Here is a 23399-nt window from a genome sequence, read left to right on the forward strand (position 1 = left end):
TTCAGTCTGTCCCAACATACCAACAAACCAAACAATATCCTTATAAAAACCATGAGCATACCTGATGGAATTGTGGAGAAAAAAATCTTTCGGTAAGAATGTCACTGTAATTCATAATCAAAACATTGATAAAGCTTTTAGCGACAACATTAAATATAATTGCATGTTTACAATAGAAGTTGTGTATATTCCTGAGGTAATATTTGTAATTTTTGGTATATTTGAAATGTTGCCTTGTGAAAGTGAACTAAACCAAGTTAAGTCAGTGTAGGAACAAATCAAACAAGCTACAGTTCTAAAAACGGCCTAAATCATTCTGACCTTTAACGCCTTAAAAATTATTTTAACTCAAACTGTCAAACTGTTGTGTTCAGCTCCAGTCATTTGTTCAATCTAGTCAGCCTCTCGAGTGTGTTATGTACTGTAAAGGGAGGGTCTAGATTCAATGAGGTGCTGACCTTCATCACATAAAGAGGGCGGAGAGATGCCCATAAAACTGATTAAAACTCAAAGGAAATGAGTTCCTTTGAGTTTTGAATGAGTTCTTCATTCATCTTGACGATGGAGACTGTGAAGATGAGGCAATACACCCAAACATGTTTTTCAAGGTTGACCAAAAGCAAATAACGTTTTCTGAATTTCATTGAGAAACAGGGATTAACGTTTCACTATTGCTTTGATGATAGGTCCGCAGCATATTTTGATAGGGCCACAGAACCTACGAGTGGCATACTTATAGTTCAGTTAGGACAACTCTCGGAAATAGATTCAATATTTTTATTGATAGTTATTAACAGTGGAGTAGGCTTGTGGACCAGATCTGCTTTATGCATGCTGCTGCTTGACATAAGTCAATATGCTGCTGCTGTTGGCATGGAAACATGATGCTGCTGAGACAGAAAAGATATATTTCTGCAACTGTACCAACATCAAGATAAACCCCCTATACAGATCTAGGCAGGTGGTGCTGGTGAGGTGGAGGGAGAACACGACACGTAACAGTGCTGCAGTAGCCATTTCTCTGTGTATTGCGTGAGATGACTACCAGTTTTACATATTTTGACACAAGAGATATGCTTCTGATTGGGTGCGTAAGTGACAGCTTTACGTATAAAGCCATAATAACTAAAAAAAGTTAATATTTTATCACTATAGTATTCATTTTCCTGTATTATTACTTTGGTTTTACTATGAATATCAAGGTTAAAATATGGTTTCTGTAGTAAAACCATGGTACATGAATTGCAAGGGAATGAAAAATTTTACTTATTGTAAGGGAAATCAAAACTATTTCAGAAACAAATTCTCACCTTGTCCTCAAAGGGCCTCCGTATCATGGAGACCAATGTCGTAAGGGCTAAAACTTATAAAAAAATAAAGTCATAAATTAAGTTTAAATAATTAAAAGGAAGAGAATTGCTACAACACACAACAAACACAATACATTTTCTTTGCTTGAGGCCTCTTCCTGTTCTGCTACAGTAGGTAAGTTTCTTCCACTGTGTTCCTGTCTAGACTGGAAGTAAATCATTGAAGCAAACGATAGGGGAGAGATCTCTCTTGACCCTTTTATATAAACTGCTTCATATAAAACGTATCCAGTAATACATTTTGAAAAGGCAGATGCTAAGCTTGCCTGGGATAATCACACAACCCAATTAACATTCTCTTCTTTACTTTTATTATGCAACCTAGTCACATAGAATGAACATTACTATAACTACAGTAGTGGCCAAAAGTTAGGAAAAATGGACAGATTTTGCTGTTTCGGAAGGAAATCGGTACTTTAATTCACCAAAGTGTCATTCAACTGATCACAAAGTATATTCAGGACATGACTGATGAAAAAGCAGCACCATCACTATTTGAAAAAAGTTATTTTTGTTCTTTAAATGTCTTAAGAACAATATTAGGTCAAAAATGGCAAAAAATAATCCGCTTTCTCTTAAAACTCGTCAGTCAATCATTGATTTGAGGAATGAAGGCTGTTTGAAATTGCCAAAAAACAGAAGATGTCATGCAACGGTATATGCTACAGTCTTCAAAGACAAAGGACAACTGGCTCTAACAAGGACAGGAAGAGATGTGGCCAGATATACAACTAAACAAGAGAATAAGTACATCAGAATCTCTAGTCTGAGAAGACACCTCACATGTCCTCAGCAGACAGCTTCATGAATTCTACACACTCAACACCAGTTTCATGTACAACAGTAAGGGAAGACCCAGGGGTGCAGGCCTTATGGGAAGAATTGCAAAGAAAAAAACACTTTTGAAACAGAAAAACAAAAAGAAAAGGTTAGAGGGGGCTAAGAAACACAGACATTGGACAACAGATAATTGGAAAAGAGTGTTATGGATCTTAACCTCATTGAGCTTTATGGGATCAGCTAGATTGTAAGGTGCGTGAGAAGTGCCTGACAAGACAGCCACATATATGGCAAGTGTTACAGGAAGCGTGGGGTGAAATGTCACATGAGTATCTGGACAAACTGACAGCTAGAATATCAAGGATCTGCAAAGCTGTCATTGCTGCACATGGAAGATTTTTTGATAAGAACTCTTTGAAGTAGTTTAAGTTCTGAATTTGTTTTCAAATTGTAATAGTATTTTTTCACTTTACTAATGTCCTGACTATAAATAGTGAGCAGCTGAATGCCACTTTGGTGAACAAAAGTACCAATTTCTTTCCATAAGAGCAAAATCAGTATGTCATATGTTATAATCCAATTACTTTTACTATAATGCATCATTCAAAAACAATACATTTTAACCCTTGTATTACAGACCCACCAACATTTACACACTCATTCCAATGTGATTAGCTTCCGCTGTAGCTGACCTAAAAGAGTGTTGGACTTTGTACTCTGAAGACAGTGGTTTGAGCTTACTCAAGCACGTTAGCTGACATATAAGCCAAAAGTGTTATAAAAGTGCTTTCCCTGTTGCCTTTTCCTTTTCCACACTATCACTTAGGTTTAGGTATTGGTTTAGGATGAGAATGTCTGTTTTGTTTACCTTACGTTTGTGTTTATTACTTTATCTGTTAGGTTTAGGCAAAAGTTTTAGGTGTGGGAGGTATGTTTTACTCATTAAAACCTCCATCTAACATTCACAATAAAAACCTTGTCTGATTATTATATACACCATGTAGCGAATTTGGTAGTATACACGGGATGGGTTAAAGTGCCTGCGTACCTCAACCATTATATGTAGGGAAACAGTATGTGTGAGCTAGGAATTTAATTAAACGGTCCTTAATTTACATTATTATGTAAGAAAATTTATAAATGGAATTAGTCGCGTTCGACAACCATTATAAATTATTTAAATGACAAAAAACTAGATTATTTGTCTGAATAAAATTCTCCACCATTTATATTGTAATACAGTGTCTCGTTGTATCCGCTCACAATTTCTATTGTAAGGAACTAGCTTTAATAAGGGAATTATGATTAATTCTCTTATTGGAGTAATATTATTCTCATGGCTTATTGAAAATAATATTACACATATTTATGTGTCTTAATCTTAATAAAATGAGTAAAAAATCTATGCGAACAATTACCAGTGAGTGAAATATTTTTGCTTTAAAAGCGTGATTCTTACTAATGCACACACAATACAATCTCCCAACAGAAGTAACAAATAGGCCATCATACACCAAAATGGAACCATCACACCTGATGCAGTGGTCTTATGACAATCACTAAGCACTGGATTTCGAATACAGAATACACACTAAAGTGAAATATATAATATGGCAGACATCTGAGGGTTTTATGTTGTGTGCCTGGATTTTTAAGACTGTAATTAATTTCAAAGTTAGATCAATTGTTTATTTAAGATCATATTAACATTCAGCTCCATTACCTTTGAAGTAATGAGTAATAAACAAGTTGTAGACAGATTCAAATTGGGCCAAGGAGACACATAATTTACAAGCAGAAGTGGGATGATACATATTCAACAGTTTAGAGAGGGCAAGAGCTCATCTTCACCGTCCTAATTTTGCATCATCTGCATGGTTATGGCTCTTGGCGTTTACTGTGTTATATGTGAATTGGCTTAAACTGGGGAAGGGATTATAGTCTACAGGTAGAGGTGTGAGCAAATTAAAGTGTAATATTAGGGTATCTGGAAGGAGCACTCAAGAGCAGAGGTGAGATTTGACATGTTGTTTTATTTAGTTGGGAAGGAGGGTAAGGGGCTGAACTGGAGAAATGGCTGGCTTAGGCCTGGGGTAGGTAAACTCGAGGGACCGAGCCAGGGACTGTAAGCAGAAGGACCGGGCCCAGAGGAGTCTTGACTTGGACCCAATTAGCAGACAGAGCTGATAAATAGATGATGGATGGACCAGGATGATGGATGGACCAGACTTGAATGGACAGCGGACCAGTTGAGCTCCCATGCCATAACCAGACAGAAAGCCAAACCAGCGGCCAACCACTGGAGAGCCGACAGACAGGAGAGAGCCACAAGGAAGCCCAGGGAGAACAGGAGGGCAGGTAGCTAACAGAATGGAAAACAGCTATAGTAGATCACTCATAATGAGTGCCATGAGCTAAGGCAGGTAATTAACACAATGGCAAACATGTGAAGGAGAGGGAGGCATGACACACATACACACACACACACACACACACACACACACACACACACACACACACACACACAGACAGAGCGGACTTACCAGCTGATCAGCCCAAAACCCCAACAGTACCCTCCCTCCCTAGAAGCACGTCCTGGTGCTCCCCAGGAGGCTAACCTGTGACGACGGTGGAAATCTTCAATGAGAGATTTATCAAGTATATTCCAGGCAAGGCCCCTCCAGTCTACCAGATACTGGAAGCCAGACATCCAACAAATGGTGTGCCAGCTTGAGGGAGGGAACTCTGAGGGTGAGCTTCCAGGTAGAAAGCCAGACTTTTTGACCAGTAAAATATCTGTGGGGAACTGAGTGGGGCCGATCAGTATGGTTTCTACAGTGAATGAGCATGTTTCTGGCCCGCCTCCAGGTCTGTCTGCAATGCTGGATGAAGGCCTTCACCGAGGAGGATCCCAGTAGAGCTGCTTACTCTAAGAGGCCGGGTTGAGAGAGGCCAAATGTGGGAGCATCCGTTCGAGGTCCTGGTTCCTGGTGTGAAGGCCTGTTTTGAACACAAACTGAGCAGGCCACCACAAACCAACTTATCAAGTATATCCCGGGCAGGGACCCAACATCTCTCCTCAGGGCCGTATCCCCTACAGTCTTCTTGTGGACAGTGTAAGCGGTCTCTCTGTCTACTACTGGGGGTGGGGATGGAGAGGGTGGGTGGGAGGGATTCAAGGAAGAATGGACAAAGGGCTTAAAACAGGGCACATGAATAAGGGTGGATTTTACCTAGGGATGGAGGGAGATGGAGCTGTACAGCCACTGGAATGGGCCACCACCATTAATACCACTGTGCTGCCCTGAGAAGGAGGGAGGCCGGCAACAAAATCAAGGGAAATGTGGGACCAGGGATGGGAAGGAATGGCAAGGGGTTGGAGGAGGCTGGCTGGGGGGCATGGGAAGGCTTGTTCTGAGTACAAACTGAGCAGGCTGTCATGACGGGTGTCTTCAACAATGGATGGCCACCAGAACCTCTGCCTCAGGAGGGCCAAAGTGCGTCAAGCTCTCGGGTGGTGAGCAATAATGAAAGAGTGGCCACACTGGAGAACAGAGAGCAGATCGACTCAGGAACAAACAGCAGGCCCTCTGGGCACCCTCCTGGAAAGTTTACACCCCAGAGCGCACTCCGGACCCTGGCCTCCACCCTCCACGATACCGTTGCCACAATCTGGTTTGGGGAACGATGGTGTCAGGTGTGTTCCTGGAGAGACTGGGAGAAGATCAGAATGTCATTCAGGTAAATGAACATGAAATGACCAAAATGAACTGGCACAAGTCAGCAAACATGGGGAGTTTAAGTAGAGGCAGCGAGGTGATAAACAGAATGGAAAACAACAGCGGTAGATCACTAATAATGGGTGCAACAAGCAGAGGCAGTTCATTAACACAATGGCAAACATATGAGGGACAGGGAAGCACAACACACACACACACATGCACAGAGTGGACTTACTGGCTGATCAGCCCTAAACCCAAACAAGTAAAGCTTGAAGTGGATACAATGAGAAATAAGTAAAAAAGAATCAAGCATCCAGTCAGTGCTTAATAGTTTTTTTTTATACTTGTGTGTAGAAAGCACAATAATTTGTTTGAAAAAAACAAAACATGTGGTACAGTAGCTGGTGCTATGGCCTCAGGCCTATGCTTAGCATATTTTTGTATTTGTATAAACTCATTTGATTTTGCGTTATTTCCACACTTAATAGCAAGGATGTAACAACATATACATACATGTGTATTAACACACAAATTAACTGGTTCTGTCCAGTCAGAAATATTATTTAAATTGTCTTAATCAACCTGACTACATTAGTTTTCACCAACAAAACTAATTGTAAGGGATAGATGAGATAGAAATAGCTCCTAATGTTAACAATTACAGCTTACCACTTTTGACAGTGTACACTCCAATAACACCAACATATGCTTTGAGGGTGAACGGACTAGATCCAGTATTTACAGTACAACACTACATAACATTATTCAGCATCAAGGGTGCCATAAAAATCTTATTCTTACATCAGATCCACTTTCCAAAAAGCTTTTTCCCCTTCTCACTTGTTTCTCATAATTTGTCTGTTTGAATGATGTTAATAAGGAGATCTGGTAAATAGATTTGATTCACTCTATAGGCCTTTAATGGCATTCAGATCCACCCACCCACTCAACTAACACAAATGAGCAGAAATGTCTAGTCCCCAAAGGCTTTGGTCATGTAGGCCTGTTGCTATGAGACAGACATTTAACCAGAAAGTGTTCTTTAACCTTTATCAATGGCTGAAGGTATTTTCTGTTTATATAATTATTGATGCATTGTGACCTTTTTTCTGAGGGCAGTTTTGTGCTGTGTGCATCACAGAAACAGCTTAGATGTGTGAGAAGTGAGATCATGCAAAATACACTCCTTTAAATGAGATAAGCTTTCCTCTTCTCTCCCACAGTTGCACATTATGTGGTAACTCTCTCACAACTAGATACATAATTGCCATTTTTTTCTGGCACTCTTTCTAATATGACTTTTGCAAGAGTTTGAGTGTTTGTCTGGCAGTTCGACAACTCTGCTTTCATACAGACTCAACTCTCTCCCTCCCTGTACTGTATCACAGTGGTTGTTCTAACCAAAATTAACCCCAAAAATTCACAGCTAAAAAAGTTGTAATTCGCTCTTGAGGAATGTGTCATAATATTTAACTTATATCATTATCCACATTGTGATAATCAGTAAATTACTCAATAAATAATCTACTACAATTTACTTATCTAAACGTGTAATCAGATTACTTCACTAATTATTTAATTGAATACATTGAAGTAATCACACTACTAATATCTTTAAATTTTTAAGTTACTTTTTAAACAACTTTTTGCTCAACACATTCTAAATAAATCTATATTTCCTCCTTGTTCATTGTTGCACCCAATTTGTACACTCGCATTTCTCTCACACGCCCTTCAGCTGTCCCAGAAATGCAAACATTTAACATAATTCTTGTTTTAAATGTATTCCATTTAAAACCCTTTGATGTACTTAAAAAAAAAAAAGAAAGTTAGTAACTGTAATCTTATTCCAAGAATTAAAATGTAATGTATTACACTACTTTTTGACTAAATCATTTTTATTAGATTACTGTTATGAATTACTTTGTAATCATATTACAATAAATAACTGGTCATAATACAGAAAACTACTTTCTATTTTTTGTTTTCTTGTGAATACAGAGGAATACTAAAATTGATTTCTTAAGACAAAATCACCTTGGGAAGACTGCAGAGTGACACATTTGAGTGCAAATACCAGGTTAATAACAAACCTACCTTTTTGTCCTATAGTAACTGACTATTAACCTCCAAAACTCCTAAATTCACACACACTGTGGACTGATTGCAAAAAAATGTGTCTCATTGTTTTCAGAACACCACCCAATTAAAAAAAAAAGACACCACTTATTCCTAAAATATATTGTTTATGTTTACAATCTTAAGATGAACAGAAAAAAAAGCTTTGTAGTCCTAACTTTGTAAGCATTTAATTCTGGGTCTGTTCTATCTTCCTATAAAAAAGTCTTATTTTATTCCACTACATGGCAGCAACTAGGAAAAAATACATTTATTTCTCTATCACCTTCCATCACAAAATACAGATCTGAAATGTTGGTGGCACTCTAATGCATTTTAGATCTCAAATGGAGCTTTACCAATGCACGGTACAGCTCTGCTCAACTCAACTCGACTCAGCTTTTTTGGGGTTTTCCACTGTGGATAGTACCTGGTACCTGATACTTTTTTAGTACCACCTCAGTTGAGGTTCCAAGCAAGCAAAGCTGATACTAAATGTGATGTCAAAATCCTATAGATCACTGATTGGTCAGGGAGAATCGTCACTACCAGTGTCACTTGATTTCCGACACGCGACATCAACCCGCTAGTTTTAAAGATATATGATAACAGTATAATTTGTTCACGTGACTTTCGCATTGTGAAAAAAGAAATGGCTGTGCGCAAAACCACGGCGTAGTCAATAAACGAGGTGCAGATGGTCCACTCGTTAGCGATGAGCGAAACAAAAATGTCTCTCAGGAAGTGTATCAGTAGTTGGCCACACACGGCTACCACTGGACCTACCAACAGTGTAGGGAAAAGTAAAATCAAGAAAAAGTGGAAGTGGTTCGACCAAATGAACGCTATCTAAACCGGTGAGCAATGGGAGGGAGAGTGTCCAGGACTGGCGTTGATCCACGATGGAGGATGGTATGTTTTGTTATGTTAACTCTATATTCTGCTTGAAAGCTTCACTATATTTAGTTGACCAGCTACTGGAATCTTGCTTGTAAAACAACCAGGCCAATTTAACTGTTAAACTTGTGTAAAATCACCATACAACAACAGCTTTATTCAGCACAATGAGCTAGTAGCTAACATCTAGCGGTTGTGTTATTGTTTTGGTTAGTTTATGTCATGTTTAAGATGATGTCATGGCAGTAGAGGTGGCGCAACTATGACGATCAGCCTATAATCCCACCCACGTTGAGGTGGCACTAAACTGCAGTGGAAATGCAAGCTCAGAAAAGTAAAGCGAGTAGAGTTGAGGCGAGTCGAACCGTAACATCCAGTGGAAAAGTGCCAAAAGATGTGCAGACATTCAGTCTAATTTTCAGTTAATGCAACACCCCCATTGTTTCATAGAACTCTCAGCCTCTGAGTGGACTAGAAGCAAAGCTTCTTGTATGCTCTCGTGAATTGGCAATAGATATCAAGTTTGTTCAGGAGACATTCACGGTCATTAATCCGGTGTGGAGTAGCTCTTGGTAGAGACAGACAACAACAAAGCAGGAAAAAAACAGGAGAAACATATAGCATAGACACCAGGCAACGGCTAGCCGACAGACACGCTGGCACCATCTTTTCCACCATCTTTTCTCCCGTTTGCAATGGTATAAAACGTTTTGTCACCAATAGTCGATAAACTATTTTCCCCATGATTTATTTAGCATGCTTTTCCTGCTGGACTGCATATTTTGCTCGTGGAGGTTTTCAGCCCTTATTTTTTTATTTTATGTAACAAATGCAAACTGATGTTGAAAAGTTCAGCTTTCAAATGATAAACCATATGCCTAACTTATGTATCCAGGAACTTTAATATTTTAAGCGTAAACTTATTTAGCAATATATTGTAGGGCCCCCCTCTCTGTCAAGCCAAGAGTTGTTGAGTTGTTGTCCTTTTCTGCATATCGTGGCGCCATTTTTTGATCAGTTCAGCATAACGCAGCAGATCATTTTAGCTTATCGCGGAACATTCGGCTCGTTTTGCGGATGACCCGCCAGACCCCGCGATTCTCCCCATGGCCAGTCCTCCCCTGATCGCCCCCAAAGTGCGTCAGCCCACCAGGAAAATTCCCAGTATGCCAGATTACCAGTTCAGCCCAGAGTGATTACTTCCTGGTTTCAATGTGGGATCCAAACCTGGGTCTCCCATGCTCCTGACACAACATGGAACATGCTGACTAGCAGTGTGATCATGTTGTCTAAACAAAGCTTATAGTATGCTCTCGTGAATTGGCAACGGATATCAAGATTTTCACTGAATAATGACTTTTCAGGAAATAAATGTAATAAATCATAGCATGTCTTCAGAAGACGTGCAATATAATGCATGAGCAGGGTTGGGGAGTAACGGAATACATGTAACGGTATTACATATTTAAAATACAAAACACAAGTAACTGTATTCCACTACAGTTACAATTTAAATCATTGGTAATTAGAATGCAGTTACATTCAAAAAGTATTTGGATTTCTGAAGAGATTACTTTGCATTTTATAGTCATTTGTTTCATTTAATATTTTGTCCTTTCAGTTGAAATGACATGAGGTTGAGTAAATGATAACATAATTTTCATTTTGTGGGTGAACTATTCCTTAAACACCTCTGTTTATCATACATCAATGTGCATTGTGGAACAGTTTTGCCAACATGTCTCCTCAGCTGTATTTAGAATTCTTTGGTGAAAACCAGAGGCTTTCCCAGCATTACAGTCTTCTAAACCCCATTAAGCTGCAATGAGGGTGGCATAGTTCTGGTCACAGGCTAAGAATGACAATTAGCTCTTACATTTGGAATTTAGATTTAGTTTTCATGCATGGAAGAGAAAACGTGGTGGTTCAATATTCTTCCATCTACAAATTCTGGATACGCATGTCCAGTAATGACTCATTCACCCGACACCTTCAGCTCCTAATAAGTGCTTGAGACTAAACTTGAGACAGCAAGAGAGCCAACTCATAAAGACATTTCAACCTCATATCAAATTTGAATCCATGCCTTTTTTTTTTTCTTTCTTTCTTTTTGTACCATTAGTGATGTTTTATGACAAACAAAGAGTATGAAGACAGATGATCTGATTACAAACATTAGCTCTGTTTTCTTCAGATTTCAAGAAACTGAGTTTGAAGGTGCCATTGGCAGGTGTCATTAATAAGCAACAGTTAATTTAGTAAATAGATGTAAGCGAAACTAGTCTGTTTTCCTAGACATTTTTCTTCAAACGTAATGCCACAACCCATAAGCCACACAATATCTCACCCTTGCTAATTATTTAAGACCCTCTGCATGCGTTCTTTTTTATAGTGTAGTTCTTCATTACACAGCAATGGATCCACATTACATTAAATATTTGACACGTTCCGCCATCCTCATTAATCATAAAGGGTTCAGTTGCATTTAGTTTCATATTCTTTCTTTTAAAATATTGCGACCATTATTTTGACCTCATAATAACACGTGCAGCATCGAGACCAAGCTTTTTTTCCCTACAAATAAATCTTTCTGAGAGGATTCCATCGATCGCTGTAGTGATTATTCCACAAAAGCAAATGATAAGAGATGTCTCACTTGCCTCTCTCTCTCTCTCTCTCTCTCTCTCTCTCTCTCTCTCTCTCTCTCTCTCTCTCTCTCTCTCTCCCGCCCCCTTTCTTCTTGTTTCCTCTCCTCCAGTTTGTCTCATATTCCCGTCTCGCTGTTTATCCGTCTGTAAAATGATCGCGCGCGCATATCTGATCGTAGGATGTACCTGGAGGATGGAGCTGAACTCGACGATGTCATTCGGATATAAATAGGTTAACCTCGTGGACAGAAAATATACAGACATTAAGCTTCTTAAACTGACGCTTTTTTATTGTTATTCTGATAAGCAAATATCATCATGGATCTGTCATTTATGGCTGCGCAGGTAGGATATTTCACGCATGTGTCTTGAGCTATCAGAAATAACATACAGTCGTACAGTGAACTTGGAACTTCAAGTGGAACTCTTAGTTGTGTCTTGGTGTCAGAATTTAGAAACTTAATGTTACATATCAGGATATTTTTATTTTTGTAAATATAATGTGTATATTAAATTCATATACAGTGGGGTCCAGAAGTCTCAGACCAGATTTTAAATCTATTTACAATTGGAAATAAGATGTGATGAAAAAAGAACCATGCAAAACCCAGCTCTATTTTTAGGTCAAATATAAGCAAATATGTGACCCTGATCATGTAAACTCTTTTGAACAAAAGGTCAGATTCCATTCCATTCTTGATTCTATTGAATCACACAAGATGCTCTCTCAAATCATGCTGGATAACATGTTCTTCAGGTTTTGCACAAACTTGTAGAGTCCATGCCAGTTTAAGTGTATACTGTCATTAAAGCAATACTGGGACCTACGCAGTACTAAGAAATGCATAATTTCAATTTTTAATTCAACTTTTCAATCACATGGTTTTGCTGATAATAACATAGGTTATTTGATTTAAACATGTTGTATTACTGTGACTTAAAAATACAATACAGTTTAACTAGTGGTCTAGTGAAATATACATATATATATATATACTGCATATACTTTTGTCAATGTAGTTTTCAATCAATTGGCAAGCAGATGTTTTGTGTTCCTATCATTGCTGGATATTCATTACAAAAATATAACTTTGTCTAAAAAAGGCAATTGGGACCAAAAGGCAACAGATTGCCCTGTAAGGCCAAACAAAACACTGTAGTTGACCTACTGTCATTGCAATCTTACTGGTATACATCTGAAAAATATAGATAGATAGATAGATAGATAGATAGATAGATAGATAGATAGATAGACAGACAGACAGACAGACAGACAGACAGACAGACAGACAGACAGATAGATAGAATGCAATAAACAAATGTTGTCCAATAGCTGCAGAAAATATCCTCTCACTTTACAAATTGATTTTTTGTTTATAGCAATTACATTTTACTTAAACATATTCAGAGGCACTTAGAATAGTCATGGCTCATGCAGTAGATCAATAATTATTGCAATACATTATGTTTAGACCTGGGAAATGTGTGTGTGTGTGTGCGCACTGTACACGATTCAGAGAGTAATACAATTTAATGAAAAAAATTATAGGAACAGTTCTAGTCTTGTAATGAGCTGTAGAACAATTATTTGCGGAAGGCTAATGAGAGTGAACAGCTGTGCTTGATCTTTATAGATATATTCCTTTCCCTTCCATGTTTTATTAACTTGAAAGAAAAAAATCACAAGGCAAAATAAGTGTTTTCACACTACAGTAGTTTCATCAGAGTTAGATGAAACGTAGTGAAAAGAAAACAAATAATTTCCTCCCTATGTCAACTGCTTTGCTAGACTTTAAGAAAAAATGTATAAGCCAAAACTCTGTGATTACACACAGACCAAGTTTACATGAACAGGGTTTTTGCAGAAAGTAGCTTTCTGAAACATCATGTAAATGAGAATGGCAATTTCCTTACACAACTTCAGGAATTAAGAAGTGGTTTAACACACCCAGGTTTCTCCCGGAGAACTGGGTTTAATGTTACAATGTAAACACATAAGCAGCGTTCTGATGGGTGTTTGAAGAGTGCCCATGTTTGAACAGACCAAATAACAGACGTCATAGGATGGAGCCCAACAACATGTCAACACAGGGGGAAAAAAAGCAACATTTCTCGACTGGTAATTTGTCATACTGGTCATTTTCCTGGTGGGCCGCCGCACTTTGGGGCCAGTCAGGGACGGACTTGTTGAGAACCGAGCGGGCCAATGGGTCGGCCGCGAAACGTGCCGGACAGTCCGTGATAAGCAAAAATGCATCGCCGCGTTATGCAGGACAGACCACAATATGGCTCCGCGATATGCAGAAAAGGACAGCGAACTCCACAACCACAACCCCCACCCTCCCACTCAACAGTTTTTTGTTCAACACCCCCTAACCAACTTTTGGGCAAGTTGCTATGCAAAATCCCAGGCCGATTTCTCTTCCCAATCCAGCCCTGTATGCGCTCATATATTGGGGGAATCCCGGAATTTGACATATGAGGGAAACCCCACTATTGGCACAATTCCGCTGCAGGTCCCTATGCAATGTTAAAGAAAGACAAAAACAGCAAAAACTCTGGACTATCTAAAGTGAAGTACCTGAGAATAATATAGCAAAGTCTTTCTCGGATGCCATGTTTGTTATTTACACAAGTGCCATGGTTTAATGACGTTGCTGTGGAAAAAGCTGCTTGCTTACTGACAAGACTTATGTATACGGGAGTAAAGAGTACGCCGTTATACAGAGAATGTCAACCGGAATACTGCTTTCTCGCAATAAATCGCTTTCTGGTGTCCGTGTAAACGTAGGAACAGTTCTTGTTTTGGATGAGTATGTTCTTGTTTTGCTTAGAGCAACATCAGAAAATTGCACTGAAAATTGCATTCCTTATTTAAAAGGAGGCAGCTAACTGAAGTGAACAGAATCACTGCGACATCAGCCGCGGATACAAATGAAAAATCTTTTCCCCCTCAGCTGTTATGCTGAATGAGCTACTGAAATGACTTTTAGGTGTGTATCACAGACTAGACTATGCTGCGTGTGGGTGTGGGTTTGATCCGGGGCCAGACAAAGAAAGGTTATAGGGTATCAGGGAGAGATCTTACCATTAGTTTGTGTCGCTTTTGTCTTCTCTCTGTCATTTGCCTTGACAGCCAAGAGGCAGTCACTTAAATATTAATGCTTGAGACTAACTTTGAGCCCTGCCAGTTCCCAAATTAGCCTGTCAGAACTATTTCCTAAGAATAGACATTACCCTTCTAAAGTCAAACGTGATAGGTAAAATGTTGGTTTGAATCATTTCTGATGCCAAGTCTGATCTATTTCAGCATGGACCTCTTTAGTAACTTTACAAAGTGGATTCAGGTGTTTCGATGAGCTTGTGGCTCTCAATGGAGAGTTTTTAGAGTTGAGATTGAAGGCTAAATGATTTTACAGTCAAGTTTCATCACTCAATTGTGCCCTTGATGCAAATGAGTCATTGGCTTTAGGTGTTTTGCCAGGTAATAAAAGATGACTGCAGTTGGTGCGGTGTCTCACAATGGCCCTGATTGCTGGCCAGGTTTCCTTTATTACTCCAACTTCCCCATTTATTTTGTGGCTCAGATAGTGTTTTGTCCTCTCTCTACCTTTAATTGAATTGCTCCATTTTGCTCAAATGTTGCAGAAATATGCAACAGTGAAAAAGTCTACTTTTCAGTGATGTCATATTTTTTTAAGTTGAGCACCTTTTTAATTAATTTAAGTACAAATATTTTAAAGCAGAGAACAATTCATTACTGCCTTCCTATAATGTAACCTTCAGTGTTCTCAATAATTGTTTGCATTCATCTTTGTTGTCATTCTTTGTCAACTCATATAGAAGTTTGTTTTTATGTGAATCAATAAAGATTCGTTTCTAGTTTTAATATGATTTGTTCTTCAGAATTTTTTTTTGTTGGACATGAAAACTAGCTTTATATCATGCAACACACATTTGTGTTTTCGACCATTAAAAATGTGTAAAATGTATGGATGGAGCCACATTGAGAGCCCAGTATCATAGTACTTTAAAATAAAGATACAAAAAGTAAAGTTTGTTCAGAACCAGAATCTAAAATTATATTAAGACATACTTTGGCATTTATGTTTATCTTTCTTCAGAACAAATATGAACAAAATCAAACATTTCAGCAAGGGATATTTTTTAAATTAGGTTGATATGACAGCACATTTTGACCTCAAAAATCTTACATCAGGGGTGTTCATTACGATGATCGCGATGGAGCGGACGATTGCAAGATGACCACTGGTCTATCTCGTTAGTTAACAGGTCAAAAGGGGAAGGGATATAAACTACACAAATAATAATAATCTGAAAGATCACATTTTAGTTCCTTAATTCAGCTCCCCTGCTCACATATTTCCAAAATGCAGGATGGCAGGTGAAGAAGACTGATTCATATTTATGAGGAAAATGATACCTGATTGGATAGCATTAGGTTTATGGGTAGGCTTAGGGTTTGGTTATAGATTCTTCGACCAATCAGGTGTAGCTTTCCTAATGAATATAATACATTTTGGAAATTCGACCCAACAGACTATTTGACTGACAGAGCATCTTATTTCTCTGTGCATGCTTGTGTGTGTGTGTGTGTGTGTGTGTGTGTGTGTGTGTGTGTGAGTGTGTTTGCAGTGAAAGCACTCATGGCAGATACGCGCCAGTGTAACTGTGTGAAGGTACTTTGTAAAATGCCTGTCTTGGCATGAGGTATTAATTAAAACACAATCAGTTACTTACAAGCCTGATAGACCTGCCCATTAACAACAATAACAAGATATTCAGACTATTTATTGCTCTTGGCTGGATAACTTTAGTAGCTTTAAAAATATTAATGCATTATAAGCATGCAGTAAAAACCTGTGATCTATTAAGTTTTATGGTAAATGAGAAATATTTTTTCAATATCTGAACATATACTTGAATACATATTGATACTGCTGTTAGAAAATTTAAGCACTGTTATCTTGATTTATTCCTTTGTTCTTATTTTATCATTGTTGGATCCTTGTCCTGAATAATTACATCAGAATTTAAAACAATGTTTACCTAATTACCAAATTAGTTATTATTAGTTTTGGTATCGAGAATTAGTCAAATTGGCAATTGGCCTGTGGCGATTCCTCAGGACCAGCAAAGCCTTCTCTGCTGGCGTAACATGCCTAATAAATACATATTATTCCTTTCAGTCTCATTGACCTTTTTGACTGTATTTTCAATCACTTCCCACTCCTAATTCATCTACAAACAAATAGCAAAAATCCAAAAGTTTATCTAATCAGAATTTATTCCTTGATGCTTACAAGCAAAATGTGACAACTGTTTCACAAATCGCATGCCCGAAGCCATGCTCCTTATCCGAAGCAGCACGTGAGTCTGAGTTCCACCCATTAAGCCTTCAGAATGTCTACAGAATCCCTCAACACTGCAAGTAAATTGACATCTAACGTCAGATTTTCAGATTCATCAGCCAATCAGATTGATTTATTTCTTGGTGGGCGTGGTCTTTAGGATATGTCCCAGCCCAGCCTTATAGCTGGCCTTGAGGGATGCAATCATGCTTTAAGTGATGTATGTAATTTGAAAGCGAAGAACGCGAGATCTTGCTGAGGAGTCGGCTGTCATCACTGCCTCATCACCATTGAAAAAGTGATTTAAAACCCTGAGATGTTCTGCATGATCTTGTGATTAATTAATTAAACAGGAAAGGAGGACTGATTTTCACTTCAAGTAAATTGATAGTTTTCTAAGTTTAAATTAGGCTGCTTGAGCATTCATTGACAGATCAATTTTTGAAAAGTAACAGTGTACCCTGGTGAAACTAAATTTATTGCAAGCCAAATTTAAATTGCAAATATAATTAGAGAGCTTTTTCATGGTATTAGACCTCCTTGATTCTTGCTTTCATGCATGGAATTGTTTTCAATTGGTATTATTAGTTGACTGCTATGTAATGTATAATAGGCATACAGCGTCTTAATCATTGTTAAACTGTGTTTTCTTAAAGGCATGAATCGCACTGAAGGCCTACACTTAAAATGCATGGGCCGTGGCTGCAATTGGCAATTGAATGTGGCACAATGGTACACATTCTAATACCCTATTCTCAGTGGGAAACTTGTTGTTTTGTTGCAATGATATAGAAAACAGAATAAGTGGTGCTTAACACTCACCTTATTTATAATCAGGAAGCTATACCATTACCCTTTTTTGATGCTTGCGGATTTCTTAGGGACAAGAAATAAGGAACAGGAAAGTACAGTTTGTGTGTCATTAACTCTGGACTCTGGATTTAATGTGATACTGTGGTCCCCTTGATATTGGATGGATGCGCTTAGATGTGGTGTCTCTTGAAGCTGCAGTTTGGCACTTTTATGTTGTTGTACCTAACATACTGGATGAAACAAGGAGACCAGCAGATCAAAAGTTTATGTTGTCATGTTGTACTTTAACAGACTATCACTGTGTATGCCAAAAACATCATGTTTATTTATAGAGAAACACTCCAACACTGATTATCTCTGCATTCCAAATGGGATAAATCCACCTCCAAAGGGAACTTTGATGGGGGACGATTGTGGCCACCATGTTGAAGGGTCGTTCCAAACTGAAGGGCTCATAAATAGCTGCTTCGAAGGTTTGCCAAGTGTAATTTTGTGTAAATTAAACCAGCTGCAACTGCAATCTATTTCTGTAAGCAAAAACATGTGACATCCCTTAATTTCCATAGTCTATAAAAGCTTTTAATTATTACAATGAACTTTTTAAAATTATTTTAAACCCCTGGCTTTTTGTTTGACATGAAGCTTAAATTTTTCATAAAGATGCTCAATTCCCAATGTGCTCTAAGTCCTTGTGGTGGCGTAGTGACTCACCTCAATCCAGGTGGCAGAGGACGAATCTCAGTTGCCACAGCATCTGAAACCGTCAAGCCGTGCATCCTATCACATAGCTTGTTGAGCGTGTTACTGCAGAGACGTAGCGCATGTGGAGCTACTCTTCGCGGCATCCACGCACAACTCACCACAAGGCCCACTGAGGTTACCCCATGTGACTCTACCCTACCTATCAACCGGGCCAATTTGGTTGCTTATGAGACCTGACTGGAGTCACTCAGCACGCCCTGGATTCGAACTTGTGACTCCAGGGGTGGTAGTCAGCGTCAGTACTCGCTGAGCTACCCAGGCCCCCACTGAAAGCAGTTAGTGATGCAAAATAATTTGTAAATATTTCATTACAGTCAGCCTTTGTGTGAGAGCAGCGGATCCTTTGACTTGGATAGATGACGTTAATGTGTACATCTCTACATTCTTCAACCCTTCGAAGCTCTCACTCTGAAGGGCAAACCCTCTGAATGTATTAGGGCATAGGGATGAGCCCTTCGGAATGGAACACACCCTATATTGAGCTTGCTTCATCTTCAGCTGTGGGTCTTCTTCTTATGCGGAGAAGATGTGACATGAAGTGCGCAATCGCCCTCTAGTGGCGGATGACTGTACTGCCTTAATCAATGTCTACTGGCATGATTATTCAACGCCCTTGTCCTCAAATTAATCAATGATCGAGAAGCTTAATCAATCAAATTATTAATGACAATTAATTGATTAATTATTAACATCCCTAGTGGGCATAGTATACTTGAAACTGCTTCCGTGTTCAGTTATGGATCAGGCTTACCCAGTTACTGCAGAGGTTTATTCAAGGGAAGGCAGATTATGCCTACTTTTTAGGGATGTCAGTTGATTAAAACAATAAATCATGTTTTTGCCACTAACATGACTTATCTCAAATGTATACTTTTCTGAAGTCTGCCTCTAACTATATTTTTTTCCTTTCCAAATATTGCTACACTCAGCTCCTGAATAATAAATCAAACATACCTGCAGTAGTCTGGCTGTCTCATTAAAGCATGTTTCATTCATTGATGATATTTCATACCTGTTGTGCTTCAACAATAAATTCCACCATAGAACCATTTTGAATGACTTTAATTTGGTTAAATGTTCCAGATGGATTGATTTATAAATACATAGCCACACTCTCACTCTGACCAGGCTTTAAAAATCACTCAGAACAGTATGAAGCATTTTTAATGTAAAATAAAACTGAATAATAAATAGACACATGAGTTGTGCTAAAATATATTTAATGACACTACACATATTTTATTAATTTCAAACGTTATAACTCATCTTTTGCAGATCTTCTACTTAAGCATTCATATTTTTACAATGACACAAAATAAATAGTAAATCATAAATGTAATGAAAAACGGGGTGATTCATGTGTTTGTCACATCTCTCTCTCTCTTTAACACATTGCAGTGTTTGAAGCATGTAGTTTTATTCAAAGAGCTCTGTTACCTTTACTTGTCTCCTTAAACCTTCTGTCATTCATTGGCCTGAAAACCCATGTGACGTATTCGCCACATTTAACCTCCCCCAGCCTGGGCAGGATGTGGTCTCTGCGGGGTCTTTTCCCCCTGAAAGAAATGGAGTTGGAAAAGAATGCCTTCCTCGCTGCGTGTTATAGCGTTAAATGGCCCCAGCTGCTTTAACTCTTATGCAAGAAACGGCGAGAGAGAAAAGGTGCGGCTGGCGTGGCCTGCTCACATGCTTGGCATGTCGCTTGCCCCCCGCCCCACTTTCGGGGATGCCGGGAACCTAAAAAGTTTATGACGTTTGTATGGGGCGTTGGGGAAGGGTACGTGTAGTCTGACGCAACCTGTTGCTTTGGCACGCAACTGCCTGCCCGCACCTGCGTCAGCAGTTCACGTACACAGTTCAGTGCATGGCATGATTGAATAGGGATCCCTAGTATCTCTTCAAGTACAACGTACAGACGGCGAACGTCTAGTTTACTACTGTAACCCCGTTCCCTGATGGACGAACCTCATTCTCGGCTCCTCAGTGCAAAACCTGAATGGACAGACGCACAATTCCCTCCTTTTATACCTGTATGTCCGGGGGAGGGACATGCAAATTCTGTCTGCCAATTTCTCATTGGCCTTTTCTCAAGTTCAGAGGTAACCGAGGCCTTCAAGAAAGACCCCTATTGTCAATTAATTCGACACAACGTCTCGTTCCCTCCATCAGGGAACGGGGGTTACAGTAGCAACCTAGACGTTTTTACACATGTAAGCTTCTGTAGTCTCTTGTGGTCCACACAGTGTTGTCAGCTTAAACTGGTCCATAATAGCTTGATAAATTAACTTTTTAAATAGTTACGGGAAAAAAGCATTATTGCTAAAGCTCTAAACAGGTAAACAGCACCGATTTATTATTATTTGACTAATTTCAAAGCATTGACGAGCTGCTTAAAAATATTCTTTTAGCATTTATCCACCATTCACAACATTCAACCATGTACAATAAAAATATTTTGTTTATGATTTAATTATATACTATATAATAAATATATTATTCGATGACAGTTTGTGCGTGAAGCTAAACTTCATGTTACGAGGTTAATTTAGTTGGTTATGATGTTTTTATTTTAAATGTTTATTTTATTTTTTATTCTAAACCACAGGGTAACTTATGCACATCTTTTTTTTAGCTTATATCTCTGATACTGACAATTCTGTTACATTTATGACTCAAAATTATTATTATCCATGTTTTTGCTTTTAAAGTAGAGCTCAATAACATTTTATTTGTTTGCTATTTAAAGATTTCAGACTGATTGCAGACCAACGTGGCCGCCGCTCAAGCAAATATGAATTATCATATTTTTTTTTATTATTTATTATTTATTATACTGTATCTTCTGTGGTAGCTGCTGCGAGACGCTCACGGATGCATCAGGGATTTAAGTACACGAGCAGTACGCAGAACTGCCCTGCTTTGTGCGGTTTCCCGCAAATTAACGAAAATCATGTCAAAGTGTAAACTTTTGTTGTATTTTCTACCCTCTGCATTGAGCAATTGTGCTTCTGGCTTTGCCCACCATCTGTATTCTTTGTTTTTAAGCATTGTGTGTCAGGAAAAATCATCCTTTTTCTTGTGTGCCTTTTTGTCTGCCTTTGAACCTCACCACATTCATATTGGCCTCTTATTTCCCCGCTGGCATGTCTTAACATAGTTGGCTGCTTTTTGATTCTTACACTTTTTTTGTGTTTGTGTGATGGCTTTGCTGAGAGTTAGCCTTGGGTCTAAAGGCTAATTTACACTTACTGGGCGAACAGGCTTCGCTTAGTTCGCATACAAATGATGACAAAATGCAGTGAAGTTTTTGGTCTGCCAAGGTGTTCATTTGATGAGATTTCTCCAGTTTGTGTACATCTCTGAAATTATTGGCCCAAGAGAGCTCAGCTGGTTGAAGAGCTCTGACGATTAGTTAAAACTATTCATGGGTGTGGTTTGGACATGACACATTTTATTTACAATCGAGTGTGTCAGCTGAGGAGTTGTTACCTAGGTTACTGTCATTCAAATTGTTTGGAAATGAGATTGTGTGGAAGTATACTTTATTTCCACGACAAATGAGTGGAGAGAGATTTGAGTTTTTAAAAGGGGCCGTGACAAGTTTATTAAAGCAAAGAAGTGACACAGCACTATAAGTGGTGGTCCACGAGAAAAAAAAAATGCATTATTGGCTTTACTTGTGGCTGGAACAGTACGATAAACATGTGACATCACCCTAAATTAACTAATTATAAATTACGTTGTGTGTAGTATAAACGGCGGCTTTGTTTGCCTAGGGTGCTTTAGCTCGTCCAGGAGAAAAAAGTTTGGCTTCTTCCAAAGAATAAACCAGGTTTTACTGTAGTCTATCTGACAGTAGTGATCCCTAATGCATGCCACCAGTTTGTGGGTAGTTTTCCTTTGGGACAACCTTGTACAAGCAATACTCTTTGAGCACCAGTAATACATGCTTTGGGTTTCTCACCTAGCTTTTGACACAATTTATTACATTTAGCCATGAATCATATTCTATTATATGAAGTGTTTCTCAAAAGCGTTGACTCTTATAAATGTTTCTGTCTTTATGAGTTAGTTCTAACCTGCTCACTATATCATCAGCCATTTCACCTATTGTTGAAGAGAAGGGGTTCACTTGATATTTCTTTCTCCCACTGAGACTCTGAGGCTATGCGAGACCTCCCGAAACTGCAAATCTAGTTGGGCCAAAAACGATATTTAAAAAAATAAAAGAAATCAAATAATAAATGTATTTAAAGTATGCTTAAAACAAATAAAAACATGTATTTGAACAAGGCCATTGGAACAAAAGACACTTATATATAAGATTAGAATTTCTTTGAAAACAAGTCTTAATTTCTTAAATGTATATCTTACACGCTAAATATGCTGGGTTAAAAACAACCCAAATTTGGATTGTTTAAATATGTGACAGAGTGGTATTAATGGTATTGAGTCAAATTACTCAGTAAAGTCTTCTCCAGCACATCCCAAAGACTTTCAATGGGGTTAAGGTCAGGCTCTGTGGTGGCCAATTCATGTGTGAATTTCACAATTTTAACCTGGAATATGCGTGTGCCGTCAGGGACGAAAACATCAATTGATGGGATAACCTGGCCATTCAGTACATTCAGGCACTCAGCTGACTTCATTTTATTGCTGCATAACATTGCTAAGCCTAGACCTGACCAACTGAAGTAACCCCAGATCATAACACTTCCTTAAATCCAAATGGCTACTTTTTTTGGCCGGGCAGTACATTATTAAAAGGATAGTTCACCCAAAAATGAAGAAAAAAAAAAAAAGAAGGATAATAATCTCTCATTCACTCACCCTCATCCCAGATGAGTATGACTTTCTTCTGCTTCTAAAATTATTTGTTTTTCTTCAGAATATCTCAGCTCTTTTGGTCCATTCTAT

General features: G+C 38.5%; 1 protein-coding gene across 1 annotated transcript in view; it reads left to right on the top strand.

Moving 5' to 3' along the window:
- The first annotated feature begins 11662 nt into the window (after positions 1 to 11662).
- Positions 11663 to 23399, top strand: part of LOC127622165 (uncharacterized protein C14orf132-like) — a 42452-nt gene continuing 30715 nt past the window's right edge. Inside the window, exon 1 of the mRNA XM_052096140.1 lies at positions 11663 to 11880. Within this exon, the coding sequence (XP_051952100.1) occupies positions 11854 to 11880 (27 nt within the window). The 5' untranslated portion in view covers positions 11663 to 11853. The remainder of the gene's footprint in view (positions 11881 to 23399) is intronic.

Source organism: Xyrauchen texanus, chromosome 28 (genome assembly GCF_025860055.1).
Source record: "Xyrauchen texanus isolate HMW12.3.18 chromosome 28, RBS_HiC_50CHRs, whole genome shotgun sequence".
Lineage (NCBI taxonomy): Eukaryota > Metazoa > Chordata > Actinopteri > Cypriniformes > Catostomidae > Xyrauchen > Xyrauchen texanus.